The sequence below is a fragment of the Taudactylus pleione genome, unplaced genomic scaffold (assembly GCF_031769625.1).
Source record: "Taudactylus pleione unplaced genomic scaffold, aTauple2 ptg000266l, whole genome shotgun sequence".
NCBI lineage: Eukaryota > Metazoa > Chordata > Amphibia > Anura > Myobatrachidae > Taudactylus > Taudactylus pleione.
In genome coordinates this window covers 1654569-1677500 of record NW_028284668.1, presented here as the reverse complement: position 1 = coordinate 1677500, position 22932 = coordinate 1654569, and the positions used below count along the sequence as shown (strand labels likewise).

The 22932-nt window shown below is 39.1% G+C and overlaps 1 protein-coding gene across 10 annotated transcripts in view; it reads right to left on the bottom strand.

The window, feature by feature from the left end:
- RBFOX2 (RNA binding fox-1 homolog 2) overlaps positions 1-22932 on the bottom strand; it is a 234797-nt gene that overhangs the window by 72355 nt on the left and 139510 nt on the right. For 6 of the 10 annotated variants that reach the window (XM_088481211.1, XM_088481207.1, XM_088481205.1 and 3 more), the window contains 3 exons: positions 21869-21964; positions 19180-19321; positions 6343-6385 (listed from right to left, as the gene is read on the bottom strand). In XM_088481211.1, coding sequence (XP_088337337.1) covers positions 6343-6385; positions 19180-19321; positions 21869-21964 — 281 coding nt within the window. Of the gene's footprint in view, positions 1-6342; positions 6386-7560; positions 7601-19179; positions 19322-21868; positions 21965-22932 lie in introns of all 10 variants that reach the window. The other 4 variants (XM_088481208.1, XM_088481214.1, XM_088481206.1 and 1 more) reach the window with 2 other exon arrangements.

The following is a 22932-nucleotide window of genomic DNA, read 5'->3' as shown; positions in this document are numbered from 1 at the left end:
AGACGCATATACATACAGACCACATCAAATTACCAACATATCAATCATTAGTACCACAGAGCGTCTACACATAACCATAAGACTTCACACACAAATATATATATTACACATACACATTTTATATATACATACACACACACCACAACATTTTTTCCGCACAAGCCTAAGACTTTTGCAAAGTAAGAATGCTTTCAAAAATAAAAGCGTTTAGTTTATTTTTCTTAATTAACAAAATGCAAAGTGAATACACAGAAGAGAAATATAAATCAAATCAATATTTGGTGTGACCACCCTGTGTCTTCATAACAGCATCAATTCTTCTAGGTACACTTGCACACAATTTTTGAAAGAACGTGACAGGGAGGTTGTTCCAAACATCTTGGAGAACTAACCACAGATCTTCAGATCAGGACTGTGGGGGTCGTGTCATCACTTCCAGGACTCCTTGTTAATCTTTACACTGAAGATTGTTCTTAATTACATTGGCTGTATGTTTGGGTCATTGTTTGGCTGCAAAATAAATTTGGAACCAATCAGATGCCTCCTTAATGGTATTGCATGATGGATAAGTACCTGAATGTATTTCTCAGCATTGAGGACACTATTAATCGTGACCAAATCCCCAACTCCATTTTCTGAATTGCAGCCTCAAAACGTGCATGGAACCTCCACCATGCTTCACTGTTGCCTGCAGACACTCATTGTACCGCTCTCCAGCCCTTCGCCCAAACAAACTGCCTTATGTTACAGCCAAATATTTAAACTTTTGATTCGTCAGTCCAGACCACCTGCAGCCATTTGTCTGCACCCCAGTTCCTATGTTTTCGTGCAGTTGAGTCGCTTGGCCTTCTTCTACATCAAAGGTATGGCTTTTTGGCCAGAAAGCTTCCATGAAGACCATTTCTGGCCAGACTTCTCCGAACAGCAGATGGGTGTACCTGGGTCCCACTGGTTTCTGCCAGTTCTGAGCAGATGGCACTGCTGGACATATTCCGATTTCAAAGGGAAGTAAGCATGATGCGTCCTCAAAGTTGACAGTTTCTTTGTGCTTCTTCAAAAGGTTGAATAGCACATCTTGAATCCCTAATCTGCTTTGAAATCTTTGCCTGGGAGAGACCTTGCTTATACAGTATAACTACCTTGTGTCTTGTTGCGGTGCTCAGTCTTGCCATGGTGTATGACCTGTGCCATTAAATGGTCTTCCGCAACCTCACATTTGTAGCAGAATTTGGCTTTTCCCAGTATTAAGCCTCCTACACAGCTGTTTCTGTTTCAGTCAATGATAGTTTCAACCTATATATGAAAATGATGGCCATCACCTCCTGTTTGGTATGATTGGTTAATCATACACCCGACTATAATCCTACAAAATACCTGACTTTGTACAAATGCACCTACAAGAATTGATGCTGTTTTAAAGGCAAAGGGTGGTCACCCCAAATATTGATTTGATATAGATTTTCTCTTCTGTTCTGATATTAAATGGTTTAGCAACGATTTAATGGCCAAGAGCAATAATACATTTTAAAGTCTTTGGTTATGGAACTGCAACTTAGGTTGTGGCAAAGTGCATAAATGTAGGTTTTCAGTAATAGCCCAGCCATGTAAGGGCAGATTATCATATAGATATGGAGCAGGCAATATTATGGCAAAGAGGAGAGAGGGAAGTTCCAAAGCCTCTCATCATAAGACTGGTGAAACTGTAAGATATGCTATATGATTAATCATTTGTGGTATATGAGAAATGTTGTAAATTACAGTAGCAAAATAGTTGATTCAGCACACCAATTTAGGAATGATTTTGGATAATTACATTGAGAAGTGGTGGTTGTGACCATCATGATGGCATGCTTACAAGATTAGTAAATACATCATGTTGCGTCTTTTTGGGAGGAGCATTTGTTTATAAACAGAATATTTAATTTACACATGTATGACATGGTCTTGATAAAGGGACCTGTATTTGTTGTGAAATGTTGGCTTATGTAATATCTGCACTTCTCAGCAAAGGCAAGACTAGAATATATTGCATTGAATGTCAACTTTTTAGTGGAAATGGTCTCATCAGTATTGCCTATTTTGGGTTTGATTCTACTCCCCTCAGAAAAATAGTAGGCTACTGCTATATAAATTATTAGGGTTGAACTCAAGTGTTTAAGGCGCCCTTAAGTAATGGTTGCCCAACAGAAGATAATAAATAGTTTCTGCTGTGGGCACCCATTATTTCTGATCACACCCTCCTAATGTGGCAAGTAGAAATCTGTGAAAAGTCTAGCTTTTGGATGGCCAAACAGCGCGCCCAGTACTACAGTGGATGGTTTTAGCAGCTTTACACGCCTATACCCGGCGCATTTTGGGGAGACTTGTGCAATGAGTAATAGGCACTCAGTTACTTGCACCCACCTGCACAAACAATTTAATATCATCCCACCACTTTAGATGAGATACCGGGAACGAGAGAACGAAAAAAAAAAAAAAAAAATAGAATTTCCCCCAGAATTGATAAATCATATTATGCAGTGGTGCACAAAGAGTATGTACAGCCATGGCCAAAAGTTTTGAAAATGACAAGTATTGGTTTTCACAAAGTTTGCCGCTTCAGTGTTTTTAGACCTTTTTGTCAGATGTTACCATGGTATACTGCAGTAATAATTACAAGCATTTCATAAGTGTCAACGGCTTTTATTGACAATTACATTAAGTTTATGCAGAGAGTCAATATTTGCAGTGTTGACCCTTCTTTTTCTAGACCTCTGCAATTCGCCCTGGCATGCTGTCAATCAACTTCTCGGCCACATACTGACTGATTGCTGCCCATTATTGCCTGATCAATGCTTGGAATTTGTCATAATTTGTGGGTTTGTATTTGTCCACCCACCTCTTGAGGATTGACCACAAGTTCTCAATGGGATTAAGATCTGGGGAGTTTCTGGGCCATGGACCCAATATTTTGATGTTTTGTTCCCCGAGCCACTTAGTTATAACTATTGCCCAACCATCCCAACCACCCAAGAACAGTTTGGTGATGAACAATGCCTTTTCCAGCATGATGGAGCACCTTGCCATAAGGCAATAGTGATCACCAAGGGGTTTGGGGAACAAAACATCAAAATTTTGGGTCCATGGCCAGGAAACTCCCCAGACCTTAATCCCATTGAGAACTTGTGGTCAATCTTGAAGAGGCGGGTGGACAAACAAAAACCCACAAATTGACAAATTCCAAGCATTGATTAGGCAAGAATGGGCAGCCATCAGTGTGTGGCCCAGAAGTTGATTGACTGCATGCCAGGGCGAATTGCAGAGGTCTTGAAAAAGAAGGGTCAACACTGCAAATATTTACTCTTTGCATAAACTTAATACAATTGTCAATAAAAGCCTTTGATACTTCTAAAATGCTTGTAATTTTACTGCAGTATACCATAGTAACATCTGACAAAAAGGTCTAAAAACACCGAAGCAGCAAACTTTCCGAAAACCAATACTTGTATATATACACACACACACAGACAAAAAAAGGATTTGGACAGCCACAGATTGTGCAAATTGTTGCACTTTAAAAGATGAGAGGTCTGTAATTTCCATCATGGGTACACTTTAACTGTGAGAGGCAGAATAAGAACAAAAAATTCCAGAAATCACATTGTATGATTATTAAACAATTTGTATATTCTTGCGGAAAATAAATATTTGGACACCTACCAACCAGCAAGAATTCTGCCTTTCACATACCTGTTACTTCTTCTTTAGGAAGATCATCTATCCTCCACTCGTTACCTGTATTAATGGCACCTGTTTGAACTGGTTAACTGTATAAAAGACACCTGTCCACACCCTCAAACAGTCAGACTGCAACCTCTCCACTATGGCCAAGACCAGAGAGCTGTCTAAGGACACCAGGGACAAAATTGTAGACCTGCACAAGGCTGGGATGAGCTACTCGACAATAGGCAAGCAGCTTGGTGAGAAGAGATCAACTGTTGGCACAATTATAACTTTTTGTTATAAACTCCACACGTCGTGTTTGGAGAAAGAAGAATGATGAGTGTCATCCCAAAAACAACATACCCACTGTGAAGCATGGGGGTGGAAACATCATGCTTTGGGGATGCTTTTCTGCAAAGGGGACAGGACGACTGATCCATATTACGGAGAGGATGAATGGGGCCATGTATCGTGACATTTTGGGGAAAAACCTCCTTCCCTCAGTAAGAGCATTGAAAATGCAATGAGGCTGGGTCTTCCAGCATAACAATGACCCCAAACACACCACCCGGGCAACTGAGTGGCTCCGTAAGAAGCATTTCAAGGTCCTGGATTGGCCTAGCCAGTAACCAGACCTCAACCCAATAAAAAGTCTGTGGGAGGGAGTTGAAAGCCTGTGTTGCGTGGCGACAGCCCCAAAACATGACACCTCTAGAGAAGATCTGCATTGAAGAGTGGGCCAAAATACCTGCTGCAGGGTGTGCAAACCTGGTCAAGAATTACAGGAAACGTTTGACCTCTGTAATTGCCAACCAAGGTTACTTTACAAAGTATTGAGTTAAACTTTTTAATTGTCCAAATATTTTTTTTCAGAAAGAATATACAACTAAATTGTTTAAAAATCATACAATGTGATTTCTGGAATTTTTTGTTCCGATTCTGTCTCACAGTTGAAGTGTACCTATGATGGAAATTACAGACCTCTCATTTTTTAAAGTGCAACAACTTGCACATTCAGTGGCTGTCCAAATACTTTTTTGCATATATTATACACACTATATATATATATATATATATATATATATATATATATATATATATATATATATATATATATATATATATATATATATATACACACACACACATATATATATATATATATATATATTATGCATACATACACACACTAAAACATACCAGCTCCTCGCATATCGGACATTGGCCTCAGTGCTGTGAGAGCAACTCTTACCACTGTACTGCCCCACACAATCGGTCATTTTAATCTGTTGCTTGGGCAACTTTATGATGATTGCATTCATACAAATGTAACATAGAAGTTTGAATTGTCCCACATGAATGCAAATATAAACTATGGTTAGGTCCAGCAACCCAAATGTGGGTGTAGTCTTTTGAACAGTGTTAACACTAGTTTTGCTTGGGCCTACCCCTCGTATCTAGGACAAAAATGCAGTTGACCTACAGTTGAGTGCATGCAGGGAGGTCTAGGTCTATGGCCTAAGCTTTGGACACAGCTTTGTTTTAATTATTATACTTTAATTATATGGCATCACAAGGGGCCCACAGCATCTTACAAAGTACATAAACAGAATGATCAAGACAAGAAACAAGTGACTTACTTGCTCATTGCAAAAGTGGTTGTTAATTTGTCTGTCGGTCATATGTTGAAGTCATATTTGTGTTTTGTCTAGACCAGTGGTGTCAAACTCAGGCCATCCAGCTGCAGTGGAACTACACATCCCAGCATACCCTGCCACAGTTTTAGCATGCCCTAAGAGCAAAATTGTGGCAGTGCATGCTGGGATGTTACGTTCCATTGCAGCTGGATGGCCAGAGTTTGACACCAGTGGTCTAGACAATCCAAGTTGTGTAAACGGATATAAATCTCTTTCTTGGTATGATATATTCTTGTACCAGTTTACTCCACTTGGATTGTCTAGGCAAAACACAAGTATGACTTCAACACATGACCGACAGATAAATTAACCACTTTGCAGCACAGAGAACTTAAAATTAGAAGATAGTCTAGGAACTTAAATGCATGACCATATAATGCACAAACAAGGCTTAAAGTTAAGCATTGTATCTAGTAATTTTAGCATTTTACATGACAAGCATAGTTATCAATTATCAATTTATATAAAATGCCTAATGTAACGTAATCATGTACTATTTGAATAAAGTTTCTGGTTTAGAACTATTCTAATACTATACACACCCACTAGGTTTTATAAAGCATTCTCATAGAGTTTCCACTTGCTCACCTGTCCCACTCTTAAATTTTTCTAACAATGTTGTATTATGCCTAGTGCATGCGCTCATGTTGTGTAAGAATGGGTCACAATTATGTAAACTTGCACACTCTCTGTTTTTCCACTAAAATGACTGCATCCATGCCATGACTGATTGCAGGAAAAATGGTTTTTGCTTTTTGAGCTTCTACAAAAAGAAACTTTTCAAAAGGACAATAGGCTAAGGCTAGATCTGTACATTGTGGGCTCTGTTCCCTTCTCCAACAAGGCATTAAGTATGGGTTAGTAATTTAAATATTGTCTCACAGCAATCTGCACTCTTTGTGGCAAAAAGGGAAGGGAAGAGGCCATGTGGGAGGGCGCCTACCTGAGGTAGTTTAGGATTTAAGATTGGTTCCTGTAAGACTAGTCTATAACAGAACAAAAACAATATTGAAACCCTAGATAGCAAAAAGAGCAAAATGTATGATAAAAAGATCAACACGAGAAGCCTGTGGAGAGAAAGTGATTAGACAAAAGATAAACTCCCGACCCCTCTCTTCCCATTCACTCAATGCCCCCTTTGAACTCCCAACCAATAGGAAGGAGCAAGCCAGCCTGTGGTACACCAGATTATAGGTGTAAGCATGCTTTTTAAAGTCTAAAACACAATTCCTCTATTCACCCTCCAACAGTAGGGGACATTTAGACCAAATATCACAGGGAGAGAAGGGAAAGGCTGGATGTGGAAGCAAAGATGAAAAAAAAGGAGACAAAAGTGGAAAGCAGAGGAATAATAGAACACACATAGAAGCAAAGTAGACAAGGAAGATAAACAACAGCAGTAGCAGGTAAATTAGAAGACAATAGGCAGTAAAAAGGAAATGTCAGAATTGTAGGGTGGAGAGGGGTAACAACCATTGAAAATGTGAGGAATAAAAGAAAAGAAAAAAAAAAAAAAAGAAAAATAAATAAATTCCATTCTAGACTGGAGAACTAGGGACCTGCAAAATAAAAAACCAAGATTATCCCCAGTCTTCTGTGACCTAAATTAGAATGTTTGGTCTGGCCCTGTAGGATGAATCAGGAATCCAGTCCTATGAAGAGTTTTCTTTTTCTTTTCCCTTTCATTGTCCAGTTAGGTTGGAGCCGGAGCATCTGACGGCAGCGGGGAGGCGACCAACACCATGGCATGCATTATTGAACACCCCTAAGAAAACTAAAATCTACCAACTGCCACCACAATGACACCACCTTGTTCTTTATTTCTAACATTCCAACGGCCAGAGCGGTGTTTAAAAACAGCATGCCTGCATTCCCAGACACAACACTCCACCGATGTTACAAACAAAGGGAAATAAATGAATAAGAAAAACATAAATGACGAAAAAAATATAATTAAATACATAATTTTAAGGCACAGTAATGAGAAATAATAAGAATGGAATAAAGGATGTGATATGGGTGGGAATTAAGGCTGGCTTGCACGGGCAAAGAGGAAAGGGGAAGCGGGAAGCAGGGTAGGATTAGAACTGATTGGATATAAAAAGTTTTTTCTATAATTTGTTTTTATTTCAATTTTTTAAGTTCTTTGTTGCATACTTACATATAATTCAGTGCCATAAAATCCATCCTGATATAGCACACTATAGAATCACACCAGGAAGGGGGGGGGGAATAAAATGATAATAAAACAAAAAAAACAAAACACATTCCGGTTATTAACAGCAGCTGCATGCACCATGCCATATAAATCATAAGCAGGCAAGAGAGATGTATGAATAACCCTTTCAATCCCATCCTAACCACAATCAGCACCTATTAAGTTACACTAACATTTAGAGTAAGAAAATGCAAAAGAAAAAAGGCAAAAGAAAAGATCCTTTTTTTTTCTTTTTTTCTAACAGCAGTGAATACATTATAAAAAAAAAAAAGGTTATGCTGTACATTTTATTCATTCAATTTTACAGCACTATCCTGCACAACTTTACACAAACACTTCTGAAATATTTTAGACCTCTTGTGTGTTTCTGTTTTCAGAGACTATGGGGTCCTATTTGTAACATCTGTTACAGACACTATCCGCAGCGAAAACCAATTTCTTGTTGGATAAATTTAACAAAAATCATTTTGTAGGGACATTGGCTCCAATAAGAGAAAACCCAACGAAGAGAGAATAGAAGAGGTGACCATTTACCTTCTGCGCATGCGCGGCCTGATGTACTGCATAGTCTGACTGGGAGGGATCCGAAGATCCGTTGCAGATGAAAAAAGCAGCTTATAGGCTACAATGGCTAACACCATCTGAAGTTAGACTACATCGCCATTTCTAAAGAGGTCTATGAGAAAAGAAGTGACCTGCATGTCCTACTTAATATATAATGTGATATATTGAAATACAGCTTCATTAAATAGTCTTACTACTAAATGTTCCAACAATCATGCGGAACCAGCAGTTTCAGAACAAATAAGAATGTTAAATAGACCCTTACAGCTTGGAGAGAACATGTTTGTGCACCTCTTCTGAAGTTTAATACTGTAAATGTAATGATCGCTAGCCGCTTCATAACATTTTGTATCAGTCAGTATACAAAAATTATTCTTTAATAAACAAAAGATCAGAATTTATGCAAAATATTTATTCCCCTTTGAAACTTTTTTATTGGGGACAGGGGGGGTGTGGTATTTTGCTTTGTCAAAAAGCATGAATAAAGATAAAATAATTTTTTAAACATTTAATTGTCCACAAAGACATAGATGAAAGAAAAAAAAATTATTTGTATTCTATTTTCAAACATTCTCCTGATGACTGTAATTTGCAAACCTGCAAATAATAAATGTTGTAATAATTAGGTCATAAAATAGGGATCACTGACCACACAGTGACAAAAATAAAGAAACAGGTGACAAGCGAACATTTGTATAGGTAGGTTTTCTAATTAAAGGAGGTAGCCAGGTACCAATGGTTTGTGACTTGCTCATGGGCATTACAACCATTAATAGGAGTTTATGATGAGGTTTGGCATAGACAGAATCACAAGTGTATAAAGAAAGGCATCCTCCAAAACACACATGGGGTTATAAGCAGACAATTGATGAAAGTGGAAATGTAGGCTAGCATGACTTGTGAAGAATAACAGATAGTTCACAGACCATAGCCTAACAGCCAAAGAACAAAAATGGTGACAGAAAAAGCATGGCATACGATGCACAACTTATTGTAGCAGTCATAGAATGATATTTGGCAATAGAAACCCAGCCAAGTTACAACCATGCCAGCCAAGAACAAGAAGGTACAGATGCAATGTGGTAACATTACTCTGGATGAAAATCCGAGCCTGTCCAATTGAAATCTTAATCCTGCATTTCTATGATGACATGACCAGGTTCTAGCAGCAACCACAGAAGTCATTTCAACCAGGTTCGAAGAATGTATGCTTGGTGACAGCGATATGGGATACGTTTTTGTGGCACATATTTGGTCCTCCATTTCAGTGGTGGCAGTTTGAATGCCACAGGACTGATCAAGTCAATCAGGTGAACATGTTAAAAGCATCTTGAACAAGATAATAGTCCATGCTAAAAAGCAATGAAGGTGAAATTAATGAACTCAGCTTCCCTGTAAACCTCCACAGCTCCAGTCTGATCTTAGCCTATAGCAGTCACAATTCCCATAGAGTAGAAATCTCTCCAGTACTCAGTTACCACCAGGTTTTATGTGTGCAGTATCAGATCAATAATGTTTGATGCAGACAACTATACTTACTGGACACAGAATCCATAAGGAAATACTATAGAGAACACAAGAGTAAATAGTACGCTGAAAGGGCAAACAGAACCAAATACAAACGAAAACCAGAGATGATAAACAGTATTGCACACAGGAAGAAAGGACAGTACAAAATCTTATCAACGGGCAGGCAGCTAGAATCATAACTGATAACTGTTGAGGCACGCAGAACATAAGAATAACCAGTAACAATTCCAAGGTCAGAGCAAATGACAGACGGAACAGTCATAACAAGTAGGGTCAATACCAAGCAAAACATGAACAACAGAACAGCCAGACAGGAAAACACAATAAAAAAAATAGGAGTAATTGCCACTGACAAGATTATAAGGCCAACTGGAACCAATCCCTAATAATAATGAACAGCAACATGTAAGGATAATCTTAACACCTTATTTAGCCCGAGAAGTAGTGGAATCACCAAGACTTATTTGTGACATACTTCTATAAAAACAAGAAAAGGGAGGTGCTAATAAAAATGTTTTATATATATATTAATATTAGATATACATCATATATATATATTAATATTAGATATACACAATATATATATATATATATTAATATTGATATATGATATATATTAATATTAGATATATATATCAATCATGTCTAATATTAATATATATCATATCTCTCTATCTCTCTATCTATCTCTGCAAGACAAAATTAGCCTGTGTAAGCTCAATAAGACTATTGCTAGTCAATATAAATCCAAAACAAAGAATAAGTCCAGCGCTAGTTTGTAAAATATGAATTTAACCAAATATATTTGATATGGCAGAAAACAATAGATCAGAACACCAAATTAGGTAATATTATTTATAATGTAATAGAAAAGCGATACAGTAACATTAATATAGCAGCAATTATTCGAATCAACGAATACATATAAAATATGCTTGGATGAACATATATGACAAGGTTCGACGTCCAAACCCTTAATAGGACAAAGTTACAAATATTCTCTCCACATTTTAGAGTCTCAGTCCTGTCACAAGCGGGTTAAATAATACGGTTCCTCTATATGCAGGGCTCCAAAGGTTTGTAGCGGCTCAGAGCCAAGCCGCAATATTGCTCTGTGTAGAAAAAGCACTATATCTCCGATGGTGCCGGTGGCTTTGGGGGCAGTAGTTAGGTCATCTTCGTGACAGCCCTTGGGGTCGCTGTTTACATTCAGGAAGCTTCTGTGTCTCCAAGTTTACCATAGCCTGGAGGTAAGAGAGCACTTACAGTGCAGTACGCTCCTCCAAATCAAGTCTGTTGTTGGTATGGCACACAGAGAGATGTGGAGTAGGCTTTAAATGTTCATTGGCTTTACTTAACAGAACCTACTTAGTTTAGCTTTAACAACTATCCTCTTTCAACAATAACAAGAATTTGTATCATTTGTGGGACAATGAACATGTAAAGCCTACTCCACATCTCTCCGTGTGCCATACCAACAGACTTAATTTGGAGGAGCGTACTGCACTGTAAGTGCTCTTTCTTACCTCCAGGGTATAGCTTCCTGAATGCCACCAAGCATGAGATCATCTATTTAAACAGCGACCCCAAGGGCTGTCACGAAGTTGCCCGCAAAGCCGCCAGCACCAACGGAGATATAGTGCTTTTTCTACACAGAGCAATATCGCGGCTTGGCTGTGAGCCGCTACAAACCTTTGGAGCCCTGCATATAGAGGAACCGTTATATTTAACCCGCTTCTGACAGGACTGGATGAGACTCTGAAATGTGGAGAGAATATTTGTAACTTTGTCCTATTAAGGGTTTGGACATCGAACCTTAATCGTCATATCCCTATAGATTGTAAGCTTGCAAGCAGGGCCCTCTTACCTCTATGTCTGTCTGTTATTACCCTGTTTTGTTCTATCAATGTTTCCAATTGTAAAGCGCAACGGAATATGCTGCGCTATATAAGAAACTGTTAATAAATAAATAAATAAATAAATGTTCATCCAATCATATTTTATATGTAGTCGTTGATTCTAATAATTGCTGCTATATTAATGTTACTGTATCTTTTTTTACATTACATTATAAATAATATTGTTACATTATTTAGCGTTTTGATCTATTCTTTTCTGCCATATCCAATATATTTGGTTAAATTCATATTTTACAAAAAAGTGCTGGATTTTTCTTTGTTTTGGATTAACACTACTTCCGACAGGTTGAAATTACAGTAATGTTCTTGGATCTATTCCAGAATCTAATATTAAGAATTTTTGTTTTTTGTAGAGATCACCCATAAATTAAAAAAAAAAAAATTATAATTGGAGCATGGAATCAAGCAGATGTTGAAAATGCTACATCTGAATTTTGGTCCCTATTTGTCACAATCCAAGTAATTTTTTGCTCTACGCAAGCAAATGTCTTAAAGTACTATATAGATATTACTTCCTAATACAGTAGCCACTCCTTCAAGCTATGTTGTTGCATAACATTTTGCAATTGGCAAGAACAACTCTACTGTGTATTTAGTACATTGAATACAGAGGAGTACTCACTACTTTAAACAATAATTAAATCAAATACATTACATGGCCAAAAGTATGTGGACATCCCTTCTGATTAGTCAAGTTGGATTTTTCAGCCACACCCACTGCTATAAGGTACATAAAATCATGCATAGTCATGCAATCTCCATAGTGAAACATTAGCAGTAGAATGTCGATACACACTCAGTGACAATGTGGCAGCTCAGTCAATCATGAAGCAATAGGCAACATGAGCTCACATAACGGGACTAGAGTGCTGAAGCACATCGTGCATATAAATAGTCTGTCCTCAGTTGCAACACGCCCTATCAGGTTTCAGCTGCCTCTGGATCAAAGTCAGCATAACGGCTTGTCAGGAGCATTAGTTTGCTATGAGCAATACCAAACGTTGAATGGAATGAACGCTTCCTGTCCACATGCATATTGCCAACTGTAAAGTTTCATGAAGGAGAAATACTGGTCTGAGGCAGTTACGTGATTTGGCCTGGGCCTCCTTGTTCCAGTGAACGTAATTCCACAGCATGCAATGGCATTGTGTGCTCCCAAATAGTGTAACCAGTCTGAGGAAGACTTCTGTCTTAGCACAATAACTCCCAAACTACAAAGCAAAGTCCAACAAAAAAAATATAGTGTGTGGTAAATTTGGTATGGAATTAGTTGACCCGCCTGACCTTCAATCCCAGCGTACAACTTTCATTTGACTTAAAAAGCCAACAACAAGCCAGGCCATTTTGCTCACCAGCAATGCCAATCCTCTACAATGCACTTGTCGCTCAACAAATGTGATTTGCCACAGTCAATTACACTGGGGAACAAAAAAAAATTTTTCTTCCTTGCCAAGGATTTAAGATCGGTTTGAGAGTACTCACAGATTCTGTTTTCGCATTAGCTCTTCACTATAGCTGAATAGGCTCCAGTTTTAAAATGAAAAATTATAAAATTCTTTTATTTTCTCCATTTGAATTATTTTACTAGTCTTGGCCTGCTTTACTTAACAGAATCGACTTAGTTTTGCTTTTTTAACAACTATCCTCTTTCAACAATAACAAGAATTAGTTTTATTTGTGAGAACATAGCCGGTAGTCACGTTTGAGACACATGACACATCTCCTCCCCAATGTTGGGAAGAGGCATGGCAGTGTACGGTTGAGCCTGCTGGGACATCCTCAGACCACAGCCACACCTCCTCCCAGCATACAGAGAGGAGCAACGGAGAGGACCGAGTGACGCAGTTAGCACACCTCCTGTTCCTTTGTTCAGCCCTCTCTCTGTCCCGCCACAACCAATTTCCCACCGTTTGGGCTTGTTTTGTTTAGTATGTCCTCGGCTTTTGTTGGGAGTTAGCACTGAATGTGTGAAAACAAAAACATTTTCGCCATAAAAATTAGTTCTTCTCGGAGACTGTACTAACAACCCTGATGTTTTTGTTATATTTGTGGCAAATATAGTGTTGCATTAGAAAGAAAAAATATAACTGTATTCGTAAAAACAAGCGTATCAGGCTTATTTTGGAAGTCATAACCCAGCAAGACAAGATTTGGGTGCCTCTCAAAGTTTGTAAAACCTGTGTGGAATCACTCCGCAATTGGACTAAGGGTGATCGAAAAGGACTTAATTTTGGCATACCTATGATGTGGTGTGAGCCAAAAGATCACTTGAGTGACTGCTATTTTTGTGCTGTAAATGTGAAGGGTATGAATCAATTTAAGAAACACAAATGGGAATACCAGAGTATGAATTCTGCAAAACAACAGGCACCACATAGCGAAGATTTACCTGTACCATCATTCAGGTCTTTGTGCGAAGTTGAATGTGATGATATGGAAATGTTAATTTCATCCAGTGCAAGTGACAACACAGATGAAATTGAGTTTGAAGAAAGTTCCTCTACTCCAAACAAATTTTCTCAAAAAGGAACTAAATGATTTAATTCATGATTTGAATTTATCAAAAAAAGGAGCTGAGCTTTTAGCAACCAGACTTCAAGAAAAGCAGTCGGATGTTACTATAACGTTGTATCGAAATAGAGAGCAAGCCATACGGCCGTTCTTTAGCCAAGATAATGGAAGATGGATATCAAGGAAGGTGGGATCTTCAGATGATGGCAGATTACTGTTGGAGTCTGCAGAGGGGCTGCCCACAATAAGAATACAAAAGAAAATCCTACAAAAAACTGTTCTCATAGCTTCCTAACACGTATGTAATTATCCTGTGTCTTTTTATAACCTTTTACGAATCAAATATAAAAAAATTTATATATCTAACTATTTTTAACATTGCTTAATTTTATTTTTCATAAAAACTTGACCTATGCATATCTCTAAAACTAGAGCCAATTGAAATACAAGCATGGCATATTCATGATCAGGAGCACAAAATTAATTGAAATTGACTTAAATACCTGGCAACAGTGACTGTTCCCCAGTGTTACATATATTTATATGTATTTTCATGGGGTTTTCACTCTTCTATATAGCAGTGGTCGAGGAAGGTTTAGGTGTATGAACAAACCAAAAGGAGCCAAGCAGTGACTATTTTAGTGGAGCGGTCTCCGTAAACTTCAATCTTACACCAAGTTGAAGTACAGTAGCTGCCCATAGTGCTGAAACAGCAAAGAGAGCCAATCAGAGCTAGCAATGTGCCCTGTTGCTTAGCAGAAACCTAGAGAGGGGAGGGAGTCCGGGACTGGAGAAGGATCACGTCTGAGGCAGACATAGAGCCCGATTAAGATTTGGGAAGAGAGTAAGAGCGCAAGTAACTGTGCATCTTGGTAAAACCAAGCTGCACTGCAGGTGGGGCAGATTTAAAATGTGCAGGGAGATTTCAAATCGGGAAGGGTGTGTCCAAACTGAAAACTTTATTCCAGTTTAAAAATAAAGCTGTCCAGCATTTGTAGGCTACATGCAAAAGCAGCCAGTATTTACCCAACATGCAAATTTGTATTTGCACCCCTTGCATTGCAACATGGTTTGTCCAAGTACAGAGTTACTTGCTCAATATTACTCTATTCCCAAATCCCAGGCCCAGGGAGTGAGAGACAGCTTCCAATGAACTCATGAAGATGCCCTGATGCAGTCACAGTAGACAGGGGAGGCATATCTTTCAGGAATTTCATAAAAACCACCATCAGAACACCATTTAATGATTTCCATTTGATGGTGGCAAACATCGTACAGCCACTATCAAATGTTAAAAACACTACCATCGGAACAAAACATTGATGGTTAGTAGCCATCAGATTCCAATGTCCATCTCTATGCTGAACCTGCAGGCAGACTCCGACCACCAATCCTCCACTGTGAAGTGGTCCCTCTCCACCTCAGGCTCCCAAGGAGGACAGCACCGTTCTTGGACAGGGGCACTACAGCGAGAAAGCTCAACAGAAAGCCCAGGAAATACAGGTTACATTGTGCAAAAAGGACATTGCTCATCGCCATATTCGGCAGCTGGTGAGAGGTGTGCATGAAGCTGCGGAAATATGCACTGGTATCCCAGCCCCGGGGACATGCTGCTGATAATGCTTACAGTAGCTGCAATACAAATCCATGATCCTCCTTGCTCTTCCCAGCACATCCCAATTGCCCAGCCCCAGCCAGCTGCAGGGCAGAAGCAGTGGGGATTGTGGTGATACTGGCGAGATGCAGGGGCCTGTTGGGAGATGGCATAGGTTATGAGATGCAAGGGGCGTGGTGAGATTAAATTGCTCCCGTGCAAAGTTGGGGGTGGTCGCTAGTATTTTATAATCTAGTGGGAACCCTTCCCAGAAGGGCGGAGGCAGGTATAGCAGCAATGGGGTGAACAAACTCTGTATTAATGCCTATGATATAGGAGTGATATTTTCACCAAGCACATATGGGTGTGAAGTATGTGTGTCGACATACTCTTGACCCTGTAGTGTAGTTCAGAGTTTGTAAACACGGATGAAGAACAAGGGGTTCTCCATTATTTTATTTTTTGTACACTATAAAGCGTGTGGGGCAGTCACATTTTCTATAGCTGTCCAGATCCTATTCATCCTAGTCAGCCTTCATTACCACACAATGCTGATGTTCACATAGTTGAGCGATTCTTTGGTACTGAGTGTGAACACAAAGGCGCTGTTGCAATTGAGTCGCACGGTATCAGGTCTTTAAAATGTGATGGGCGTTTCTGGACAGTGGCTTAACGCACGCCCTGAGTTGGTTCATCTTCCTGGCGTGTTATGCTAGTGTCAAGAGTGTGTTGGTGAAAGTGGCTACATACACAGATGTTCAACCGTTCACACAGGAGGCCATATACGGCCGGAGAAACTGCACCTGCCATAGGGCTGGTGTAAGTTCTGATGCTGCGTACAATGGAGCTTCTATAGACGCAACAATCAGTATTTCAGCGCCTATGGATACAGACAATGAGCATCTCAGTCCTTGCACAGTTGGGCGCACGGCTGTATACCAGTGAAGGACTTTGTAGCAGCATTTTCATAAAGTCGGAGGCGGGTGGCTGCGTCAAAATCAGGCCCAAAAACCCAAGAGCAGGATTGTCCTGGAATTTTACTGAAGCCACCCACAAATGAAATGTTTGGGCATGGGGAGCGATTTATGTATGCTGAACCATACTAAACATGACATCTCTCATGCTGACAAATAGCTGCGGAAGACAGGAGCATGTCATTTGTATTAAATAATTGTTTATCACACTTCATAAAAAAAATGCTTTGGTGGAGATATCATTAAAAGGTAGAAGATCTTAAGCTGCGTATCTGCTACAAAATATAAATGAACGATTGAACAAAATCGTTAATTAATCGTGCAGTGTATATGCCGGCAACAACCAGCGATGCGCGCTTCAGATGATCATTGTCGGCATCTGTCATCGCCTTAACCTGCTCACCAACCTGACAATATAGTCAGGTTTTGCAGGTTCAGGGATGAGGGAGGGTGCTGGCATTGAACAACATATTGTTCAGTGTGGGCTCAATAGCCACTGCACAGTATAAGGAACGATAACGATGTCATTATCGTTCAATCGTTCAGTAGTCGTGTAGTGGATATGCAGCTTTAGATGTGAGGGCGAAGGAAGGTCAAGCTTCCTGTTTTAAAGTGGCACATGAACATTTATAGTTACCCATATTTACTAACAGCTTAACGTACGAATGCTTTACATCTACATTTGTAATATATATAAAATTGTAATATATATATAAAAATGTATGGTAGACCCTGCTAAAAATGACTGGATTCAAAGAAAAACTTGTACCAACTCCAATATTGGTGGTATTTGCAGTAACTCACATACTGTTCACTACTTGGCCTGACTCTGATTTATGCCAATGCAATCGCAACAGCATTCTCTCACGGATTGCAATTGCTAAAATATGCAAAGCAGAGCCGAGCAAAGGGACACCCACTGCTGCCTTCTCAGATCTGTCCTACGACATACAACAGTGTAACTGATGGACTATTATTTGTATGCACTAAATTCACTGTACCAGATGTATATTACAAGCTTTAAAATCACATTTATGCTGGATGAGTAATTACAACATATTTTCTATATATTGTTTATATACAAAGAACACTTTTATAATCCTCACATATCCCTGGAATATACTGTAATTTGGACCAGAATGGAATTAAAAATTAAAAGTACTCCATAAGGCCACCTCCACTGTCAGAGACCAGCTCTACATCAGCATTGACGTGAAACACTGACTTTGATGAAGTTATCACCTAATGGTAATTTTAACTGTCTGAATAACTATTGTAAAAGGGAAATGGATATAACTATCCCATGGGTAAAGTGCCCATTGCTACTATATTCAATTACAAAAATGCAAATAGCCCCATGGCAGCAGTTAAAGCTCATTTCTGCACGCACCTCAGGAGGGTGCCAGCAGACATAAGCATGATCTGCTGCCATGGGGCTATTTGTGGATCTGTAATTGAATAGTTCTGAGCACTTTACATGAGGAAACACACCATGCAACTCAACCCATGGCAACTTAATTTGCTCCTAGGTTTCTTGTTTTTTGGGCAAGACTGTGCTGAAAAAGTCATCCTTCTATTGCTCAAGCCAGTTAAACAAGAAAGTGATAGGAGGAGAATATACACATGGATTTCTATGAAAGAGCAAAATGTAGCTTATGTTCTACCTGCTGACTAGGCAACAGAAACACAGCAGCATATAGGGATACAGAGAATATAGAGAACAGCTACTAATACAGATTTGTGTAAAATCATGCAAGACTGCCAATTCTTAGATCTCTCTCTCTTTGGGACAAGGTTTTTTAATAATATAATATAGATGCTGGTTCTGAGCCTACGGTTATTCATACATCACCCAAGTTTGCTCACCCAGTTATTATGTATGAGGCCAAATTTCATGCGTGTCAGCTATGACTGGTCACACAAACATATAGGTGCAGTTATTGACAAGCTCCAAAAACAGCCTACTCCCCGCTCCCACAACCCAGCCTTTCCAATTATTTCTACTCTATAGAAACTCTCTCTAAGCTTGGTTCCATTCATCCCATAGAGACACAGAACATACATAGATTTGAATTAGGCCATGTTTGACCAAATTCCATAAACATATACACACACATATACATACATGCACACATATATATACATATCCACACACCCATACATGCTTTTGTAGTAGCATAGCTAATTGTAGAAGAGAAGTATCACTATTTTTGTGTATAAATTAAATAAATGCACACCAAGTATAGTGTTGCAGAAGATTCATTTATTTTACCTGGAACAGCTTTTACCAGTCAAAAAAGTAAACTTCTAAAAATACTGCATGGTGCTAAAATACATACATAAGAATGTAGTGTTTACATTTATACAAATAACTGTTCTAGCAAATACTACTTAAGCTCACTATGTCTAAGGAATCCTTTTCTCTTGTTAATCAAATCACACCCCTCTGATTTTAAAGCCTTCCACTTACCCTGGGTATGTCTGGATGGCCGTCGGAGGTACCGCCCGCACAGCCCCATATACTGTCCTCCCGCGACCCCTCAAGTGTGCCCCTCTAAAGGCAGCTGCTGTAGTGGCGGCTGCTGCAGCAGTGGGGTAGGGAAAGCCAGGAACTGCAGAAAAACAGGAAAGGCAGAAAGAAAAGGAGGGTGATAGAGAAAGGAGGACACAAGAGACAGAATGTTGGGAAAGGAAACAATGTTTAGAAATTTTAAAATCAAAAGAATGTAGGCGTACCAATCTGTGAATACTGCTGAAACAACTGTTTTGGGAATTTAATGTTACATTTGTAATCAGTCCAGTTGCTATAATGTATTGTTTAGGGATTCTGGGCTAGCATCTTGTGAATAAACTTAAGTGATTTAATAGATATTCTTAACCCAAATTTTTTTTTTTAAATATAATCCATGTACGTTACGCACACTGTTGGCATAACAAAATTAATCTATATCCTTACTTACATTGCAGAATTCGCACCCTTACCCAAAAGAGTAAAAAAAGAAATCATGCTGCTATTTTTTTTTAGCCCTATTCAAAGCATATTAATGTGTCATTGTTTGTGCCAATGCCCATTTGGAACTCATACTCAATGTTTGGAAAAAATGACGACAGTGTAAAAGTGTGGGGTCACAAAACACAAGTGAATAACTATCCTAGAATACAATGAATTAAAGAAATGTAAATGTTCCAGTATTGTCAAAAGTTATAGTAACAAAATAGTGGTGATAACTCTGCTTTCACTGTAATTCAAATGTGAGGAATTCAAAAAGCCCTTCGGTTGTAATGGGTTCTTCTTAACCTTATGGAGAGGAGAAGGCTGTTACAATACTATATATAACAATACAATATATTACACTTGGGGGGGGGGGGGGGATTTAATTAGTCGCAACAAGCCTTTTTTTGTCGGGACTTGGTTCAGAACCACTGGGACACCCTCCTTAATGGCTAATTAGGCAAAAAATAAAACATTTTATTAGCTTAATTTTGCCAATACGGACATGTTATTTTTTCGGTGATAAAGTACTAAGTGCTAAAAATGGGTTAATTGATGTGGGACAGGTATATGGGGATGCTGTATGAATGGGACATAAGATTACAGGTGGGTGTTAGAGGCATATTTTGAAGGTTTTTAAAAGGAGTCTTTAAATTACACACTTATAGGTATTTTTATGCATCCCTAATTTAAGCAGAATATTCATTTTGTCAAAAAAAAAATAAAAAAAAAATAGCTTTCTAACATTATTTGACCAATTTATAAAAATGCACATAAACAAACAGTCATTTGACAACTTAAAAACCCCAAAATCTTTATTAGGACCATTAATACACTTCTATATAGTTATCCTATATTTCATATCATTGTTTTTTTGGGAGGGGGTTACTGGCAGATTTCCCCATTTTCAGCTACACTTATCGGTAAAAGCAGAAAGATTGATTGCGCGAATACCGCAACGAGACTTTTGCATTTGAATTGTGAAAAAAAATGAGTGCGAGCAAATTTATTGCATGAACGGTGCAGAAACTTAACACGCAACAAATTAACACTTTGGGGTATATTTACTAAGCTTTGTTAGGCGATAAAGTGAACGGTGATAAGGTACCAGCCAATCAGCTCCTAACTTCTATGTCACAGGCTGTTTGAAAAATGGCAGTTAGGAGCTGATTGGCTGGTACCTTTAAACCGTTCACTTTATCTCCTAACAAAGTTTAGGAAATAGACCCATATATCTCAGCTAATTGTATTTTATGCCAAAACAAAGAACAACTGAAAAACAATCAGAAAACAAAAAAATAACAGAGAAAACTGCAGAGAAAAAACTGCTAGGGGTGAAAAGTCTAGCACTGAAGAAAAAAAAAAATCAATAAAACACTAATGCTGGGTACACAGGAAAGGATAGTCATCAATAACTATATAGCTGAACGATCTCCCTTTAAAAGTCCTGGTGTGCTGGATGTGCGATTTTGTTCATCCACACACGAAAACACCATCAACGACAAACGATCGCAGACCCCTATGGAGTGAGAACGATATCGTCCAGGTTGGCCTGAATGCAAGGACAATGGTCGATATCGTTAATGCCCAGCAGGAGCATGTATCATTGGTCGTTCTTTGCACAGACACTGAACGATAAATCGTTGAATAATATCGTTATCGTTCATATCGTTGAAATATATTGTTCGGGTACAAGCTCCCGAAAGGTTGTACCAGATAGGCAACACCATCTATAGATGGCGTTGCCTAAAAGGAGCCTATGGGCTTCTTTCGCATTATTCCCAGAGAGGGATCCAAAAGAATTCCTGCCAGTCTCTCCAGTGGCTTGCACATACACAGAAGGACTCCCAGATCATAAACCTGGAAGTTCTCACATTGCGAAGGACAGCTCTTATTGGAAAAACTGTCCTTTGCAGTGTTCATCGCAAATCTACATGCATACGACATTAATAAACACTGCTATGCATACGGTAAGTGGCAGTATGCATCACATTAAAAATGTGATGCTTGATACATCAAAAACACCAAAACAACTAAGCACAATTAATAAGCAAGCAAATATGAATTATACTGTATGAAGTTCTGTGCCACAAAGTCAAGCATGTGCCCAAAATGAACTTGCTAAATTTTAACAGAAATATTTACATATATATCTGTGCCTACTTACTGATCAACGGAATGTACGTGTTAACCCCCCGCGGACCAGGCAGCGGGACACCAGCCTCTGTGGCCAAAGAGACATCAGCTTGAAGCCCAGGTGCAGCTTTTGGGTAGATCATGGAAAATTAAGAAAAATTAAATACAGAAAGTAGTTAAGGAGCCTATTTATCAACAAGTTTTATCATACGCAACAAGTGATGAAACTTCAACAAGTATGATAAAACTGTAATTTTTCAAACAGATGATAGTTAGGAGCTGATTGGCTGGAGCACCATTATCATACGCAACAGGTTTTATCACTCGCTGTGTATGATAAAACTTGTTGATAAATAGGCCCCCCAAGTTTGAAATAAACAAAAAAATAAGTATATTTCTTCAAGAATGTTTAATCAGCCTGAATGTTAAGTACACAAAAAATACACCCAAATAACTTAAATCACTTGCGGCAGAGTGAGGACAAGTCAAGGTAACCAGTTATTAAAATGAGGTGTCTACATATACTGTACAAACAGAAGGGGTATGAAATGAAGTGCCAGCGGCTGGCAGCCCGAAAGGAGAAGATCCCAACAGGGCAGGTGAGTACCCCCTAACCCCTACCCTACCCTACCCCCCCCCCCCCCCAAACCTCCCTTAGTGGTGCCTAACCCTACCGTCCCCCCCTAGTGTCCAACTCTAACTTCTCCCCAGGGGTGCATAACCCTAGCCCCCCCTTACCGCACCCTAAACCTAACCCTACTGGGAGGTGCCTAACCCTCCCCCCTGGGGGTGCCTAACCCTAACCCTCCCCCCACCCAAAACCTAACCCGGCTAAGCTTCCTAAACCCCCCCGGCTAACGTTAAGGGCCCCAAATTTACCTAGTTTGGTTTGGCATCCTTCGGCATCAGGATTAAGATGGGCGTTGGTATTTCGACACCTATCTTAAGTCCCTTGCCAGGATTCGGATGTCGGTATAGAGACCGGCGGCATCCCATACATACAGTAGAAACATTTACACGGCAGAAAAAAAAGCAGATTAGCAAATTATAAAAAAAAGTAAAGGCACATATGAATAACTTTGCCAAGAACGTTTT